Raw genomic sequence first — 18,689 nt, 5'->3', positions numbered from 1 at the left:
GAGTTCATATATTTGAGTATCTGATGTAGTTTTTTAAACTCTAAATAATATGTTTTTATGATTATTATTTTTGTTCTGAAACTTTTTTATTCAATAATTCTAACCATCTTTGTATGAATGAAATATGGATTACAATTTTTTTTTTAATTTCTAAAACTTTTTCTTTCTTTCTTTCTTTTTTGGCTATGAACAACAATTAACTTATTACATTTATTGTAGAAATATGATTAAATAAAATAAAAAACTATAGCGAAATCAAAACTTTTGATTCTAGCTAATTTTTCTTCATGAATTTCATTATCATCATCTTCTTTTTCTTCTTCTTCCTATTATTGCTCTATATTTTAAATATATCATGAATTTTTGTTAATTAAATCTCTCTCATCATCATGAAAACTATAGGATTGTATCAACAGCAGCGGAAGCACAAGGATCATCTAAACATTTAAATTCACTAATTTTGGCAAAATCTAAAGTACGCTTTTGTAAAAAAAAAAAAAAAGAGTTTTAAGACATACCTCTTGTAGAATTTCTTCAATGCTCCATCTCCAGCTGCTATCTTCTCCATATCTTGTTGTAGACCATTTAGGCTATATACTGTCAACTTGATCCTGTTTATGTCACTACATAAAGTTACAACATTCAGACTATAGCCAAGGATGTGTTTATTGGATTTTCATAATAAGATGCAAAATCAACAAGTCATTGTTATTGATAAAATGGAATGTTTAACACGAACTGCGAGTTTTAGGACATTTTCAACAAAAACCAATAGAATGTCACCATATTTCTTCAAGTTTCACTTTTATTTCCTCTAAATTGGAGGATCATCAAAGAACAGTTATCTATTTTTCATTAATTCTTGTTGGAAAATATTTTAGGAAAAAAATTTTCATTTTATAATTTTTTTTTTTTTGTTTGTTATATGTTACATACTTTTCAACTACGTACATCATCCAAATATTATTCACACTCGTTTGATATGTGAATTCATTGCGTATAAATATTGCACTTAGCGTAGACAAAATAATATTTTTTTATATAACCAACAACCCTATAACATACTTTAACAGACATTAGTCTTATAGTAGTTGGAAGTGGTTGTCGAAGTTGTTTATTGAAGATGATTTTTTGCTGGAGTTTGTAGTCAGAGATGGTTGTCAGAGCTTGAAGTTGGTCACATGAAGGTGTATTGGAGTTGGTTGTCAAAGTTTGTCATTGGAGGTAGTTTTCGAATCCCGAAGTTGGTTGGGCAAAAGTGGACGTCGAATTGATCATCAAATATGATTTTCGCTGGAGATTGTAGTCAAAGGAGACTGTCGGAGTCCGAAATTAGTTGCATGAAAGTGGTATTAGAGTTGGCTGTCGGAGTTTATCGTCAGAGGTGGTTAACGAAGCCTCGAGTTGGTCGTTGAAGTTGCTCGCTCAAAGGTGATCATCAAAAGTGGTTTTCATCGGAGTTTGTAGTTGGAGGTGGTTGTCGGAGCCTACGAAGGTGGTTATCGGAGCTGGTCATTGAAGTTTGTTGTTGGAGTCAATTGGTCGTCAGAGTTGGTAGTACAAAGATGGTCGTTGGAGTTAGGTCACTGGAGGTGGTTGTTAATGGCCATAATTGGTTGTCAGAGTTGGTCACGTGAAGGTTGTCGGAGCTCGAAATTGGTCGTCGGAGCTGTCATCGAAGGTGGTTGTCGAAGTCCGGATTTTTGTGTCGGAATTGTCATCGAAGGTGGTTGTCGAAGCTTGGAGTTAGTCGCCGAAGTTGTGATCGGAGGTGGTTGTCGGAGCCCGAAGTTAGTTATCAGAGTGTGACAACGGTCAATGGGTGGAGCCATTGAAAACATGGGAGTTGGGATGAGTTGGTAAAATATATCAACTCAACTCTTCTAACATTTAAAGTTGGTGGACCAAATAATGAATTGGTATATTATACCAACTCAATTCAACTCATGTTGGTGAGCCAAACGCGATGTTAAATATAGTTATAGTTCTGCTTTGGATAAGAGAGAGAGAGAGATTGTTAGCAAATTTTTATTATAGGTGATATGAACACATAATGATTGATCCAAAGAAATATAAATATAGATTGAAAGAATTATTCTATACCGAATATAATAGTATAAGGTCTGTTTCGGCCAACCAAATAAATAAAGGTTGTAGCTGTTATTAAAAAATGACATCAGGAAATGAAATGATGAAATTTGAAGTCGCGGGATTTTGTAAATTTCCCTCTCCCCGGTTTGAGGAGTAGTAGATTTGCGGCAATGACAATGTAAATGCCAGATTGTTCGAAGATATTGTCAGGCCGGCAACTCAAGTCGACTCGCTACCCATTTTTTGGGCCTTTGCTTGCTTGCCATTTAAAATACTCTCGTGACTCCCACCACTGCTCCCTCTCTCTCTCTCTCTCTCTCCTCCTCCTCCTCTCTCTCTCCCCCTCCTTGCCCTCTCTTTCTCTAATCTCTACCAACCAGCGACTCAATGCCTGGCTGACCTTCAAGTTTCACCTCAGATCTCTCCGCCACCTCTCTTTTGCTTCCAAAAGGTAACTCATTTTGCTTCAACCTGCAATTAATCATTCATTCTTCAAGCTTCGTCAATTCTTCTATGCATTTACCTTTTTTTTCTTAATTTTTTTTATGGCCCTTCCTATAGTGTTATGAAGTGAAGGGCTGGCGTTCTTACATTGTTCTCTAACTTCAGTGGATCTATTTTCTTGTAGCTCGTATGGGTTTTATACGCACATCTTTTACTCTTTAAGTAATTGCTAGCGCGTTTCAATGTATTATTTTCTCACTATCCAGCGGCGTCATTGATATATAATGGGTTTCATTGTTCGAGAACATATTCCATTCTGGATTAGTTCAAAATTTCATTACTATTTTTGTCTCCCTGTACTTCTCATTCTATTTATTATTATTATTATTTAAAAATAAATATACATTAGCTCGGATGCTGATCGTATAAAAATTAACCTTTTCAACTATACACCTTTTTGCAGTTTTTAGTTACAGGGATCCCTAGTAGTTAAATCCATTTCTGCCCCTGTTAAATGACCTTTGACATGGCTCAGAGTGCTAGGGCAATGGGATCTTCCTTTAACTCCAGCAGTGGCAATGATGATACTCTCCTTCAAAGCTTTGCTGCTGCTTCAAATGGGGATGATTATGACAGTGATGGCTCCAATTTTGCACCCCCGTGAGTGCAAAAAAAATACCTGTTGCAATTAATCTCTAAAATTTTATTTGTTACATATTGAATTTCATGAATGCATATTTTCGTTCTCCCTTGAAGCAATGAAGTTGTAATACTGAATGTTATTGGCGGCTTCAGTCTTCAGAAAAAAGATTATACTGAAGTCATTAGGTCATAGCCAGGCTTGCCAACTACATCATTCCTGTGATTAAACATAGTTTAGATATAAATTGGAGAAGCTAGCGTCAAAGTATTAGTCTAATTGGTCTAACATTCAGATATTTAGTGGAGCAACGAAGATCAGAAAGCATTGTAAGAAAATAAATTACTCTATGCATGCAACTAACAGATTACAACTTGTGTCATGAAAAGCACCTCCTGTAATTACCATTGACTTCTCTTTTTAATACCTTCTCATGGGTGTTTGCCTCTAAAGCCTTTGGTAATTCTTTTGGATTTGAAGGTTTTCTTTTTTTCCTTTTTTTTGTATGCCCTTATATATTCTTTCACATTTCTCAATGAAAATTTTGGTTTCTTATTCAAAAACGAAAAAAATAAGAAAAGAAAGAAAGAAGAAGGGCACCTCTCTCAACTCTCACCTGTAGCAGGATTCTGGAAAGAAGAAATGAAACTTGGACCACCGATCCCATCCTTTCATGCCGTTGTTTCACCGGATATTATGACCTCCTTCGTTTAGGACTTCAATCAAAAGTGTATTAAAAAAACTCGGTGCTATTAATAGAAAATTACTCATTGATGATTATATTCTAGCATTTTTCTCAAGCTTGAAGCTTGGTTTCTCATCCAGAAAAATAATCATTAATGATAATACTTACAATTCCTTCCTCCTTTTTTTTCTTTCCATTTTTTATTGTGTAAAAATGATAATACTAACAAATGCAAACTCATTGACTTCTTATATTCTCTTTCAGTGTCTCCTCAGCTCGTATTATAGTTTGATGTTTTCTGGATTAATTTTTTCTGTCTCTGACAATTAACTTTCTCTTTGGTTGTTTCTTTAGTACTCCTACAACCATATCCACGGCAATTCCTGCAGAACTTGCTGGTGTCATACCTTTGATCGACAGATTCCAGGTGGGATAATATTTATGATGCCTACAAGTGTGAAATGGTTTCTGTGTTGTTTCTGATGTCTGACAATCTTTATTTTCATTATAATCCCTGAAAATTGATGTCTCTATATATTATTATTTTCCAAGGTCGAAGGATTCTTAAGGATGATGCACAAACAAATCCATTCTTCTGGTAAACGTGGATTCTTTTCCAAAAGATCTGTAGGTCCTCAAGTTCGGGAAAAATTCACATTTGAGGATATGTTGTGTTTCCAAAAGGTGAGAACATCTTGTTTGTCATGAAATTTAAGTACTCACCAAACTCTTACAAGAGTAAGTTGTAAATTTTGTACAGGATCCTATACCAACTTCATTACTTAAAATAAATTCTGACCTAGTGAGCCGAGCCATAAAACTATTCCAAATAATCTTGAAGTACATGGGTGTTGACTCTTCTGATAGAGTTAATGCAACAAGCTTAGATGAACGAATTGAGCTTGTTGGAAAACTATACAAGCACACTTTGAAACGTTCAGAGCTACGGGATGAACTTTTTATCCAAATCTCTAAGCAAACTAGAAATTCTCCTGATAGGTATGCTCTAAACTATTATTTTCCTTGTTGATCCTTGGTTTTGATGATTAAATTCTAGCTTGAATTACTGATATTTTAATTAAATGCAATACCACATTTTTTGGATTGATCTCTCTATGCATATGAATACGAATATTACAGGCAATATTTAATCAAAGCATGGGAGCTGATGTATTTATGTGCATCTGCTATGCCTCCTAGCAAGGATATTGGTGGATATCTGTCAGAGTATGTTCATAATGTTGCACAAGGCATAAATACTGATCCAGAGATTCGAGTTCTTGCATTAAATACACTGAATGCTTTAAAACGTTGCATGAAGGCTGGTCCCAGGCATATAATACCTGGTCGTGAGGAAATCGAAGCTCTTTTAACAGGCCGAAAACTTACAACTATAGTATTTTTCTTGGATGAAACTTTTGAAGAAATTACATATGATATGACAACAACGGTGGCTGATTCTGTTGAGGTAGTATTAATTTTGATGGAATAAGATACTTTTGTATTTCAATGATTTACAAAGTAAGAAATACGTCCCTTGTATACAGGAGAAATGGCCATATGAGATAGAAAAGTGGAATGAGAAATAAATTTAAACTGTCAACTAATTTAGGTATTTACAGTTAATATTTACTAATAATGGATCAACACTTCTCCTCAAGCTGATCTAAAGATATCTTTCATTGCCAATTTGTCAAGTCATTCTTTATTTCATTGAAAATTTTGTTTCCTCTAAACTTTTTTTTGTACTTTGAATAGTGCTTTAGTCAACACGTCGCGACATGCTCTATTGTTGGGAGAAAAAGAATACACATTACACTAGTGTGAATTTTCTCCTTTATGATATATTTATATATATATATACACACACACGTTGACTTCAATATACTTCATCCTATCATGTTGAACTATATTATGGGCTACAGAAATGTAGCCTTATTGTGGCAGTAAACCCGTTTAGGTATCTTATAAAAAAGTTTGAATTCTTCAAGAATCTTTTTATTTATATACCTTCATGAATAGTATGGGCTAAGGCCCTAAGTTCTGTTTCGACGTTGCTTCTAGTCACTACGTTTTACTTTTTGCTTTATCAAGTTATTAAGTTACCTCCAACAAAGTTAAGGAACAATAGCCAAAAGTAGACTTTCTAGCTATTGTACTTCCTTCCCATTCAACATCAGTATAAGTTTTATATTAGATAATATGAGGTTTCATCCCAAAACCAATTGGCAATGAGAGAAGTTGCCCATCTATCTTATGAAAAGTGTGAGGTCCATTGATTTTTCCAATGTAGAATCCTCAACATGCTCCCTCAAGATTGTGCCTCTTTTAGGTTTACCATTCTTGAATTGGATCTCAATTTTACTTTTGAACCGAATTCCCGTTTGGGCTTTATGGGTTCTGATACCATATTAGATAATATAGGCTCCATCTCAAAATCAATTGGCAATGAGAGGAGTAGCCCATCTATCTTATGAAGAGTGTGAGGTCCCTTGACTTTTCCAATGTGGGATCCTCGACACTTTAGTCTATAGATGGTCGTACCTTTTAAATAATATACATTTTCTCTCGAGGAAGGCATGAAGGTGGGGTGGGTCGTAGGTGTTTATGAGCCTCCTACCCCTAAAGGGAGGAGCACAACAATGAGAATTGGACAAAATAGCAATGGCAACCAGTAAGCAACACAATACTATAGTTTCAAAGATGGCAACCAAAACCTTTAAAATGACAATGACGAGAAAAGTTGAAGAGGCATAAACTCCTGAAGCCTCTCAAACCAAAAAACATAAAAAACTGAAGTATCCTGGTTTTGATAGTTGGAATTTGAAATAAACTAGTTGCTGGGTTCCATGATAAGAGTTCGATTTATTAGAGTTAAAGAAGATAGTAGTCTGTTCTTTTGTTTCTTTTTTATATTCATATCTGTTCCTTAATTTAACCTACTTAAGTGAATGTTTTCCTGTGGCTACCACACTTAATATGATTAATTAGTGGACCCTCAGAACATTTCATATTTTTGTTCAGGAACTTTCAGGTGTTATAAAACTGTCAGCACACTCTAGCTTCAGTCTTTTTGAATGCCGTAAGCTCGTTAGTGGGGCTAAAGCACTTGATCTAGGGAATGGTACAGTTTAACATATTATATTTTGGTTCTAATTTGAACGGATGGATGGACATCTTAATCTGACATGGAATTCTTCTCAACAGAGGAGTATGTTGGGCTTGATGACAACAAATATATTGGAGATCTGTTAGCAGAATTCAAGGCAACAAAGGATCGAAGCAAAGGAGAAATTCTGCACTTCAAGTTGACATTTAAAAAGAAGCTGTTTCGGGAGTCTGATGAAGCTGTAGCGGACCCAATGTTTATACAACTGTCATATGTTCAGGTAGGAATGTTTTATCTTGGTTACATCACAAGTTGGATTCTAAAACTTCGAGTGTTGTGTCTAATAGATTCATGAACTTTAAAGAGTGCTCCTAAACTTTCACTTTTGTGTGTAATAGGCCCCCTATACCTTGAAAAATGTTTGCAAGTCCTTGAACTGTCAATTTTGTATCTAACAAGTAAGTCAATCGACTTCAAAATGTAACTAATAGGTTGGAGATTGAATAGACATAGAATAAGTCAATCGACTTCAAAATGTATCTAGTAGGTTAGATATTGAATAGACATAACATTAAATGTTTATAGACCCATTAGATACTTTTTGAAGTCCAAATCCTACTAGACACAAAATTGAAATTTTAGCAATCAAATTATAATTTAGGTCCAGTTTGATAACCATTTTGTTTTTAAAAATGAAGCTTAAAACATTACTTTTACCTTACTGTTTTATTGCTTTATTGCCTCTACTTCGTAGAAATGTCTTAAAAAATGAAGCTAGAATTTGTAACCTGAAAAAAAAAAGGAGTAGTTTTTGAATACTTGATTTTATTTTTGAAGTTTGGAAGGTGAAAAACTTACTGACAAATTGTGATAAAACAAGCATAATTTTAAAAAATGGAAAACAAAAAACAAAATGTTTATCAAATGGGACATTAATCGTTTAACTATTGCATTTCAAAAGGTGTGTATATATATATATATATTTCTAGTTCAGATGGTCCTCATTTGTATTGCCTTAGGGCAAGTTTCCATCCAATAATAGTTGATATTGTAAGAGATATCCTTACAAAAAAAATTATCGATGATGTTTTGTGATTTCGGTAGGAAAAAAATAATTTTTAATACAATTGAATAGTTATTTTTGCCTTGAAAAAGGAAACTTATTGATTAGATATCTTTTAAAGTAATGATATTATTTTGTAGCATATCCTTAACTCAATACGTTGGGCTTTAAAAATTAACATTTAATCTGATAAGCTTTGATGAAAACAATACATTTAAATATATCATATTATTCTTTAGAGTTGCTTGCATATATGGCAAAATAAGCTAAATTAATAGCAAGAATAGCAAACTCTAAAATTAGTTGCAAATATAGTAAAATTCTAATTAAAAGTCCTTAGACCAAATCACGTAGTCTTGATAGGTGGATTTTCTTCTATGCTTGTTTTGCCTTTTTCTTCATCATAGTTTCTTTTTGTTCATCTTTTGTTCCATGCATGTTTTATTTTTGTTTTCTTTGTTAGTTTCTTCTGGGTAGTTTCTTCGTAATTTATTCTTTTGGTAATTTTTTTTTTGGTCTATCGAAAGAAAGAAAGAAAAAGAAAAGAAAGAAAGAAAGAAAGTTTATTCCCTCAAAGTTTTGGGAAAATAAAAAGCAGGTTGCTTAGAAAGTTAGTGCAACCGGAAACGTCTTATGTGCCATTTGAACTTTTATATTTAAACATCTATGTGAGAGTCAGTCTATATTTACAGCTGCAGCACGACTATTTGTTGGGAAATTATCCTGTTGGAAGGGATGATGCTGCACAGCTTTCAGCATTACAAATTCTTGTTGAAATTGGGTTTATTACCAGTCCAGAATCTTGCACGTAGGTGTTTTTATTGCTCTCCTTTATTGAAGTAATTTATCATTATGCTTTGTTTTCATATTTTAAAATAGTATGTTAAACTTTCATTTCCTTTACTTTCTACAACAAGTATCTTCTTCATTCCCAATTATGTAGAAAAAAACATTACCTCTTTTAGTATAGGTTTGTGTACTCCATTTTAATTGTACTTTTAACTGCTTGATGGGTACTAGTGATTGGAATTCGCTTCTAGAAAGATTTGTACCCAGACAAATTGCCATAACAAGACCAAAGCGAGAGTGGGAGTTGGATATTCTCTCGCGTTTTCGTTCAATGGTAAGTTTTGGTATTTGAAGTATTTTGTTGCAGACAAATTACTATCTTGAAGAGTCTATTTAGATTAGTAAATGTTATTTTGAATTGATTGTTAAGGCAATATTACTCTCAATTTTATGAATATTTTCTTAAGCACTGACAAGCATTGTTGTTTTTAGAGATATGCCATTCAACATGATCTGTATGTGAGTGGTTTTAGAGATATTCCTCTGAGCCACGTTCAAATCTCGAGTTCCTTTTTCTCATTGAGGATAGGCCTTTCTTTTTAATTGATGTACCTTGTTCTGTACGAATTAGTGAAAAATATGTATACAAGGTTTATGCCAAGTTTTCCTTGCCATTTTTTAGTAGGTATAAATGTTTTTTTTCCTTCTCCATGGCCCCTAGGCTGCTCTTTCCTGCCTTTTTGTGAAAATACATTGCTATTTCTTATCCAAAGAAAAAAAAAGCCACCAATTCAATCTTGACCAAGAACAAAGAGTTTGCTGAATATTTCTCTTACTAATTTGTCAGGAGCATCTGACGAAGGATGACGCAAGACAACAGTTTCTTCGAATATTGAGAACACTTCCTTATGGGAATTCAGTTTTCTTTGGCGTCCGCAAGATTGATGATCCCATTGGACTTCTACCTGGACGTATAATTTTGGGTATCAACAAAAGAGGGGTAATATAGGTTTCCACGTGCACAACTACCCTTTTTTTCTTTTTTTTTCTTTTTTTTGGAGATAAATAGAATGCCAATTCAATTATTAATAGATGCAAAAGACATAGAAATATTGCCAGTTTTCATATGTTTCAAAATCACACTTTCTTCAGAAGTTAGAATTCAAAGAATCACCCACTGCCACATCTACCCAACTACTTATAATGGTTTAATATTCAAACGCATGCATATTGGCATTATAGTCTCACGTGTATCAAATATAATGAGGTACCTGTCCGGTGATTTAAATATTCCTAAATGGGCCATCTGGCTGGTTGAAGTTGGTCTAATTGCTCAACTTTCTATAGGTTCATTTCTTCCGTCCAGTTCCAAAGGAGTATTTACATTCTGCTGAATTAAGAGATATAATGCAGTTCGGTAGCAGTAACACTGCGGTCTTTTTTAAGATGAGAGTTGCTGGCGTCCTACACATTTTCCAGTTTGAGACCAAACAGGTTATCTTCGTTGCTTTCATCTCCATACATCAATACTTGTGTTTGGGAATTTCAGCTCATGTGCCCTGTCACAGTGGTTTCTTGACTAGTTCTTATTTTCTAGGGAGAAGAAATTTGCATTGCTCTCCAGACACACATAAATGATGTCATGTTGCGTCGTTACTCTAAAGCTAGATCTGCTGCTGTTGGCTCCTTGCTCGGAGATTCTTCCTGCAACTTAAAGATTCAAAGTGTGGAAGCATATGAGAAACGAGTTCAAGATTTGAGTAAGGGCATTGAAGAGTCTAAGAGAAATGCTGAACAGGTAACCCTTGAAAGGGCTTATTCTTTGCCTTGAAATGTTAATATGTGGGCATGCATATGTGCTGCTTCATGAAACCATCCATTAATACACTTTTGTAATTATAGCTTGTCTACTCTCATTACCCAGTGGAAGTGTTTTTTTGTTATTATCCTTGATAGGATTTGTATATATTTCACCATCATCTTATAAAAAGTGTTTTCCATTTCGATGATGGAAACCTTTCTTAATGTAGTTACTGAAGGAATTGCACGAAAAGAATAAGGAAGAAATGGTAATGCAAGAAGAATTGGAAGCCCTAAAAGAATCATTGAGATTTGAAAAGCAAAACTTAGCTGAGGCAACACGTAGTCTTGAGAGGCTGAGATCGCAGTATGATGAAAAAGACAAGGAACACCAGGTCAGTACAGCTAACTTCGCATCAAACTTATATTGAGCCTCTATTTCTATTATTTATTTGGTGGTCTATTTTATTACATTTTCAGGACATGTTAATTGAAAAAAGGGATATGGAAGCAAAAATAGCAAAATTGAGCACCACGGTATTGGAAAATAATGTGAAAAAAGATACAGTTGGAATTGATGAACAGGTATGATTTTGAGCTATTTGTTTGATGAAAAACAACTTTCTGTTTTTGTTTGGATATTATTTTAAGAATTATAGTCGCGTTCAAAATTTTAAAACTATGATTTATAACTTGAAGAGATGAAAGAGATTGAAATGGGGATGGAAGGGGGAATTGACTTGGGGGCTACAATTTACAAGTTGGAAAAAGAAATGAGGAGATGAATGGTGAGGGGAAAAGAGCAGGGGTATTTGAGGGCCTCGTTTTTATTTATTATTATTGTTTTTTTTGTTGGGGGGGGGTGCGCATATTTTGAAGTGTTTAGTTCAGAGAAGGCAGTGAAGAAGTGGGGAGCGATGAGAGGCTGGTGAAAATGGTGGTGGAAAGGTTTAAGAGAAATAGTAGTTGTGGGGTTTTGGAAATGGAGAGGGTTTTGAAGTCGGGGAGAGGGGTTTATGGAAGGTGATGAAGAAACAGGCTTTGAGGTCTCTTCTTGAACTTGTGAGCCATGAATATGGCTACTAGAGCTTCTGTAACTATCACCCTTCTTTTTTTTTTTTGTTCTTCCGATTTGCTTCTGTTGTGTGAAGTCAATGGGGCAGAGTTGTTTTTTATTGTCTGAATTGGTTCCTCAAATTAGAGAGGAACATGTTCAATAAAGATTCAAACAACTAGTTTTATTTCAAAAAAGAAAAAGGAAAAAAAAAAAAAAAACTTGTTTTCATACAAGTCCATGATTTTCAAAGAAAAAGCTAATTTCAAGCCGTCAGAAAAAGCAAACTTGAAAAAAAAAAAAAAAAAAAAAAAGGAGAGAAACTTTGAAAAGATAATTGAAACATATTTAACTTTAACTGCATTTTTGTTCCAAAAAGCAGAAAACTATTCTTCAAAGCAAGATCCAAAATTTCAATTTTCTTTTTCTGGCATCCTTTTTGTAATTAAACGTTATGATTGATATAACTATTTAGTATAAAATATATTGCAAATTGCATCGAGTTGAATGTTATTCTTTATAGCTTCTACAAAAACTTCAAGATGAGTTGAGGCTTCGAAACGATGAGTTGCAAGCCACTGAAGAAATTAGAAAGAAACTAGTAAATGAAAAGCTGTTCTTGGAACAAAGAATTTTTGAACTTGAGAAGAAGTTTAGCAATGAGGTACATGATATATTTTCTTGATATGGTATCATGTTTGTTACTTCATACATTACCAGAGTAATATGTATCAAGTTTTTCACTTGCAGATGGAACATCTCCAGAAAAACTTTGAACATGAACGCAAAATCTCGAGGCTGAGAGTGGCAGAACTTGAAAAAAAACTTGAAGAAGTAACTCAAGAACTAGCTGTAATGGAGTCAACGCTCACGATCAGGAACTCTGATTTGGCGGCACTGCAAAATAATTTGAAGGAACTAGAGGAACTACGAGATATGAAAGAGGTTCTAGTCTGATTGTTTCTATTTAGTTTTGCATAAACTGATCTAGCTGCAGTATCTCTTACATCTATTTAACACCCGGTGTATCCTTTTTCACTCTTCTTTTTTACTTTTCTTTTGGCCTCTTTGTGATGATTCTTTCTTTATTTTAGGACATTGACCGAAAAAATGAGCAGACAGCCAACATTTTGAAGATGCAAGGGGCTCAGCTAGCTGAGATGGAAGCGCTTTATAAGGAAGAGCAAGTTCTAAGGAAACGCTATTTCAACATGATAGAAGGTTTGTTTACCATGCTGTCCATATAGAATGAGTTCTTTAATGTCGATATAGAAATTCTTGTAAATTTCCCCCAGTTTATTTAAATTTCTCTTAGTGTTGAAATATGGTTAAAAAAAAGCCTCTGGGGAACAACTTCGTTTAAAAAATGAATTTGATTAAAAAAAATTATGTCGCGGAAGCAATAATCAAAATGTCTATGTTTGTTAAACAAAGAGAAGAAAATGGAAATGGGAAAATGAGAGAGTGAAATCCAATAGATAAGTAAAATAAACTTCTAATTGAAGGAGAACAAAATTGGTGAGCCAACTTTACATGGAAGCTCACTTTTATATAGGTACAAAAATGGACCTAATTAATATCACCAACTTACAATTTAATACAACGTCATAAATGGACACTCGCAAAACTTGTAGCAAACTAAAAAGAACAAAAAACTGAAATCTTAGATCTAACATCAACTTCAGATATTAAACTGAAAATTAAATCTAATAATAAAATAAGAAACTTAAAAACAAAAAATTGAAATTTGATTAGAAAAAAATTCAAAGCTCAACATACTTCGAATCTGTTGCTGGCCGTCTATATAGGATTTTATTTTATTTTCATGAATTTTCTGATAACCAAATGTTGAGGTTCATGTAATATTTTAAATCTAAAAGAACTTTATCCAAACTTTCAAATTAGCCTCAACAGCCCGTAGGTACAAGTATTTGTAGGCTAGGCAGCAGCCTCCAAAGAAGAAAAGATCAGTCAATCGGCTGAAACAATAAGCCCAAGGTAAAAACCTGAAACTTAACTTTAGCCTAAGTAAAAACGGCATTTATCCAAGATCAAAGAACAATCAAGGGTAGCTACAAGACAACTCAAGAAATCTCAAGAAATACAAGAAGACTTTTCAAGAAACACACTACATCATATAAGCTGGCCCAAACACTCAGATATAAAATAAAATAAAATAGTCCTTTGTACCTCTCTAACCTTATCTAAACTATCATGGCATATTTTCTTAATTTAATTACTAATTTATATATTTATTACATAAATATGTTGTAATGATTATTTTTAAAGAAAAATAATTGAATAGAAGCCTTGTGTGGAGCATGGTTGTTTTGTTGGTTCTTTTTGTTAGGATTCCTTCTATCTCTTCTGAAGAAGTCGATGGGGTTGTGGATGTTGAAACTCCTTGGTATGTCTCCTCCATGATTTTCGAGGAGTTGGTTGGTAGTGGTTCAAAATAAAATTATATATTATTTAATTATTATACTAATGTGATGTTCCAGAACATGAAAATTTTAATATTTAGAAATGAACTAAAATCGTAGCGAAATAAACTGAGGGTGAATATATGCTAATACCTTCTTTGTTAATAAACTTGAGTTGAGGCAAAAAACTATATGGTCTGTGTGAGCTGTGGTTTGAGCAAAATTATAGAATTTTTGTGGGATAAAGGAAGGAAAGGGAGGAGTTGTAGCTGACAAAATGCTTCGTTTCTACATTCTATTCTCTAACTAAACATTTTTAAATTAGTCGTCGAGTGTAACTTATATTTCTTGGAGTTGTATTCTTCGATGGGTAGGGTTCTATTCTGCTTTCTTTTCTACTTTTCATCAAATCAATGAAAAGTTGATTTCTAAAGTGTACATTAAAAAGAATAGGATAATACATATATATTACATAATTACTTTACTACAAATTGATTCATTTATTTCTCACATTTTTTTCGTGAACATGTTTTTTAATTATTCCTCATGTAACATGAAAAGAAAAAAAAACTTATGAAATGTTCAATTAAATTTGCACTTGATTACATTGCAGATATGAAAGGAAAGATCAGAGTTTACTGTCGACTTCGACCTCTTAATGATAAAGAAATTATCGAAAAAGAAAAAAATGTGCTTACAAGTCTAGATGAGTTCACAGTCGAACATCTATGGAAAGATGATAAGCTGAAGCAACATATGTACGATCATGTATTTGATGGCACTGCCTCTCAGGAAGATGTTTTTGAAGATACGCGGGCAAGTTCAATAGAATTGTAGAACTTTATTTATTTATTTTGATGAATCTTTATTGTCTTTTAGCTATCACTGTTAATAGAAAACATTAATTGATACTCTTTTGTACGATCGTAATGCAGTATCTTGTCCAGTCTGCTGTAGATGGTTATAATGTATGCATATTTGCTTATGGTCAAACTGGTTCTGGGAAGACATTTACAATATATGGATCTGAGGACCACCCTGGACTAACACCACGTGCCACTGGAGAACTTTTTAGGATTTTGAAGAGGGATAGTAACAAGTTCTCATTTTCATTGAAGGTAATGATTTAAGTTATGTTTTACTTAGTACCTATCTTGAGTCTGTAAATTGCACTACATATAGTGGTGTATAAATTATGTTTCATTGAAATAGATGGCTCGTTATTTATGTTCTCGAATTGTTAACTTTTGTTTTATGCATTACTCTCTCTCGAGTTCAATGATCGTAATGCATACAATGTTCTATACATTGGCTTTTATACAAATGATTCATTGTTTCTCTTCTGTTTCTGTCCTTCTCACTCATACTATACTTTGATTTAGGCATACATGGTAGAATTATATCAAGATACATTGGTAGATCTTCTTTTGCCAAGGAATGCAAAACGATTGAGATTAGAGATAAAAAAGGATACAAAGGTAAATATTTCAACGTTCAATCATCAGTGATTTTTACAATTTAATGTGAAATTTCTACCTGGATTTTAGTTTATTCGAGTTATTTATTATACTTCTAACTTTAGTGGGATGACTATTTGGTGAGGTTAGGGAATGGTATCCATTGAAAACGTCACAATAGCTTCTATCTCAACATTTGAAGAATTGAAAAATATTATTTATAGAGGATCAGAGCAACGACATACTTCGGAGACTCAAATGAATGAAGAAAGTTCAAGATCACATTTGATACTTTCAATTATTATTGAAAGTACCAACCTTCAGACACAATCTGTTTCTAAAGGAAAGGTATGGTACTAGTAGTTTCAATATTTTTATTTAGAGTGAAGGATGTAGGTGGTCGTATGATTTAAATATGAAAATACACTACCAGGTCTGGTATGTATGGATATTCACAAGAAACAATGACTTTATAAAAGGTAGATATGAGTTAAAAATTTAGCTGAGCTTTTCATTGAATAAACAAATGAATGTTGTGTTTCTCTCAGCATGTAATAGTTTGAATATCTCTCTTGCAGCTTAGTTTTGTTGATCTTGCGGGATCAGAGAGAGTGAAGAAATCAGGCTCTTCTGGTAGCCAACTTAAGGAAGCTCAAAGCATAAATAAATCACTTTCAGCACTTGGGGATGTTATCAGTGCTTTGTCTTCAGGGGGCCAGCACATACCTTACAGAAATCATAAGCTAACAATGTTAATGAGTGATTCACTCGGTGGTAATGCCAAAACGCTTATGTTTGTCAATGTCTCTCCAGCCGAATCCAACTTGGACGAGACATATAATTCACTCATGTATGGTATCCTTTTCTTTACTATATCCACTTTGAAGAATTTAATAAATTATATATTATTTTTTTAAATCAATTGGGAGTTTGGTTAAAGTATCTTCTATGATTTATGTATATTTGAGATTGTTTAGAAGTTTGATTGACGTATGTTTTTGACATACGTATTCAGAAGTTGGTAAATGTAGCCATGAGTATAGTTACTGTCCTTGCCAACCATCACTGAGAGTAAAGAGAAACTTTACTTACGTATTCATTTTAGCTTTTCAAGCTCAAATTTTTTGGGTTATGTTCCAAATTCTTCTACTTTCTAAATCATTTTAACCTGCAAGAAAGATGGAAAGAATGGTATATTTGAAAGTATTTCTGGCCTCTTATCCATATTAATTTTAAACGAACGGATAGAAGTTTATTATTATCAAATACGGAAGGAAAATGAAGACTTAAAGAGAAACTATATCTTTACATTGAAGCTTCTTTTTATGAATTTGCTTTGTAATTCAGGTATGCATCAAGAGTTCGATCAATTGTTAATGATCCAAGCAAAAATGTAGCATCTAAGGAGGTTGCTCGGCTGAAAAAAATGGTCGCTTATTGGAAAGAACAAGCAGGTAGGAGGGGAGAGGATGAGGAGTTGGAAGAAATCCAAGACGAGCGACATACTAAAGAAAAAGGGGACGTCAGATATTCCATGTAGAGCTTTTATTATGTTGCACTCAAGTATATAACTTACTAGGTAGGGTTGGACAATGAGGAGTGAATTGACTCAACGCCATTTGTTACCATTGTTATGTCTGATTCTTGTATCGTCAATTGGGAGTTGGGACTGTAACTAGCTTAGCTTATTAGGATGCATTGCATTGTATAGTTCGAGTGGGTTTGTATTGTATATATGAACAGATGTGTTGTTATCTTATCCATACACACTACTTGTGTAATGAATGAATACATCATTTTTCCCCCTCTACCCATAGTACTTCCTTTTCAAGGACCAGCCTTTTATTTGCAGAATTATGAATTAACTAAAGTTGGATGGCCTCATTGACCATTATTTTATTTTCTTTCTTCAATATTTAAAGGTTGCTTAGAGGATTGATTGTTGATTGTTTTTGTATAATAGTTGATTTTTTTTTTTCTGGTTATCAAAATACTGCAGTCTCTAAATAATAATTAGTAAACAATATTTTGATTCACGGCAGCCACTGACAATTTGGACAGAAGAATTTCTTGACTACTAAATGGTAGGACACCAGGATCACATTATACACATCTTTTTCTTAGTGCTCTATAGGCAAAAGATAATTTGGACAGTCAATATATATGTGTGTGTGTGTGTGTTTGATTCTTACCCATAGGTGGCGACAAGTTATGGGAGAAGGGAGAGAGGAAGAGGAAGAAGATGAGGGAAGAAGGGTAGAGGGAGAAGATAGTAGAGTGAGGGCATAAAGAAAAGTTGTCGGAGAAGGTGTTATTTTGGCCCTGTTTTGGGGCGGTTTTTGCATATAATGTGTACCCCTTCACAATCAAAGCTTGGTATATATATACAAATAACAATAATAACAAACTTTGGTTTAAAGCAATGAATTGAGCCACCTAACTTAGCCGGAAAAGATTTAGGAGAACAGGTAGAACAAAGAAGATTGATGCTTCACTTATATAGAAGAAAATAAGGGTTTGGACACAATTACAAACAGTAGAAAGCGTGAGAATGAGGGAAAAGTGCAGTGAACTGGAGAACAAAGGGGGAATGGCACCACCAAAAATGTAGAGTAATGTAAGTGTCAGGCTGCAACTTTTACACAGGACAAAACTGATTTAAATATTGAAAAAAAGTCCACCAACAAATAATCCAATCAGCATAAAGAATTGCAATGTGAAAGAATGGAAACTATATGTGAACCATCTTAAAGGACCAAACTGATCTAACTTAGATGTGGATAACACAAATTTTATTCTAATCAAAAAATTGAAAGGTCCCTTAAATGATGCACAGATTTTAAGAAAAGTATCTTTTCTTTAAAGGAAAAAATACTCTTTTGGTCCCGAAATTCTCAAGAATAGATGGTATTTGGTCCCTAATTTTTTAAATTAACCATTTTAGTCCCTCAATTTCCAAGAATATATTTAAAAAGTCCTCTCTACTGATAAGCCTATTAAATTTAAATGTAAAATTGATTAAATATATGATGTGAGGACATTGAAAAATATATATTTTTTTAATCTTTATCACTCCTCTCTCTCCTCTTTTTTCTTTCTCTTCTGTATCTTATCCTCACTCCTCCGTCTCCATC

General features: G+C 33.5%; 1 protein-coding gene across 3 annotated transcripts; it reads left to right on the top strand.

The window, feature by feature from the left end:
* Positions 1-2,178: 2,178 nt before the first annotated feature.
* LOC120091052 (kinesin-like protein KIN-14E) lies at positions 2,179-17,365 on the top strand. Of its 3 annotated transcripts, none has more exons than XM_039048857.1 (24): positions 2,181-2,542; positions 3,071-3,195; positions 4,215-4,287; positions 4,413-4,544; positions 4,621-4,859; positions 5,001-5,328; positions 6,885-6,984; positions 7,068-7,249; positions 8,725-8,840; positions 9,053-9,155; positions 9,669-9,821; positions 10,169-10,315; positions 10,419-10,619; positions 10,852-11,016; positions 11,102-11,206; positions 12,199-12,339; positions 12,426-12,620; positions 12,770-12,896; positions 14,712-14,914; positions 15,034-15,216; positions 15,481-15,576; positions 15,706-15,903; positions 16,134-16,405; positions 16,903-17,365. In XM_039048857.1, the coding sequence occupies exons 2-24, from the start codon at positions 3,083-3,085 to the stop codon at positions 17,093-17,095; spliced, it is 3,765 nt and encodes a 1,254-aa protein (XP_038904785.1). In that variant the 5' UTR covers positions 2,181-2,542; positions 3,071-3,082; the 3' UTR covers positions 17,096-17,365. The 3 variants fall into 3 exon arrangements, with proteins under 3 accessions (XP_038904786.1, XP_038904785.1, XP_038904784.1); XM_039048856.1 differs by having other exon boundaries at positions 2,182-2,542; positions 2,999-3,195; XM_039048858.1 differs by lacking the exons at positions 16,134-16,405; positions 16,903-17,365 and having other exon boundaries at positions 2,179-2,542; positions 2,999-3,195; positions 15,701-15,886.
* The last annotated feature ends 1,324 nt before the right edge of the window (positions 17,366-18,689 follow it).

The sequence above is a fragment of the Benincasa hispida genome, chromosome 11 (genome assembly GCF_009727055.1).
Source record: "Benincasa hispida cultivar B227 chromosome 11, ASM972705v1, whole genome shotgun sequence".
NCBI classification, from domain to species: Eukaryota; Viridiplantae; Streptophyta; class Magnoliopsida; order Cucurbitales; family Cucurbitaceae; genus Benincasa; species Benincasa hispida.
Note: the sequence above shows the minus strand (reverse complement) of the source record. Positions and strands in the feature narration are given on the sequence as shown.

Coding starts and splice junctions, on each gene's coding strand:
- LOC120091052 (XM_039048856.1), top strand. CDS start 3,050: ATGACCTTTGACATGGCTCAGAGTGCTAGGGCAATGGGATCTTCCTTT. Junction 11,017..11,101: donor AAAAAGACAAGGAACACCAG/GTCAGTACAGCT, acceptor TTACATTTTCAG/GACATGTTAATTGAAAAAAG. Junction 16,406..16,902: donor GAGACATATAATTCACTCAT/GTATGGTATCCT, acceptor TTTGTAATTCAG/GTATGCATCAAGAGTTCGAT.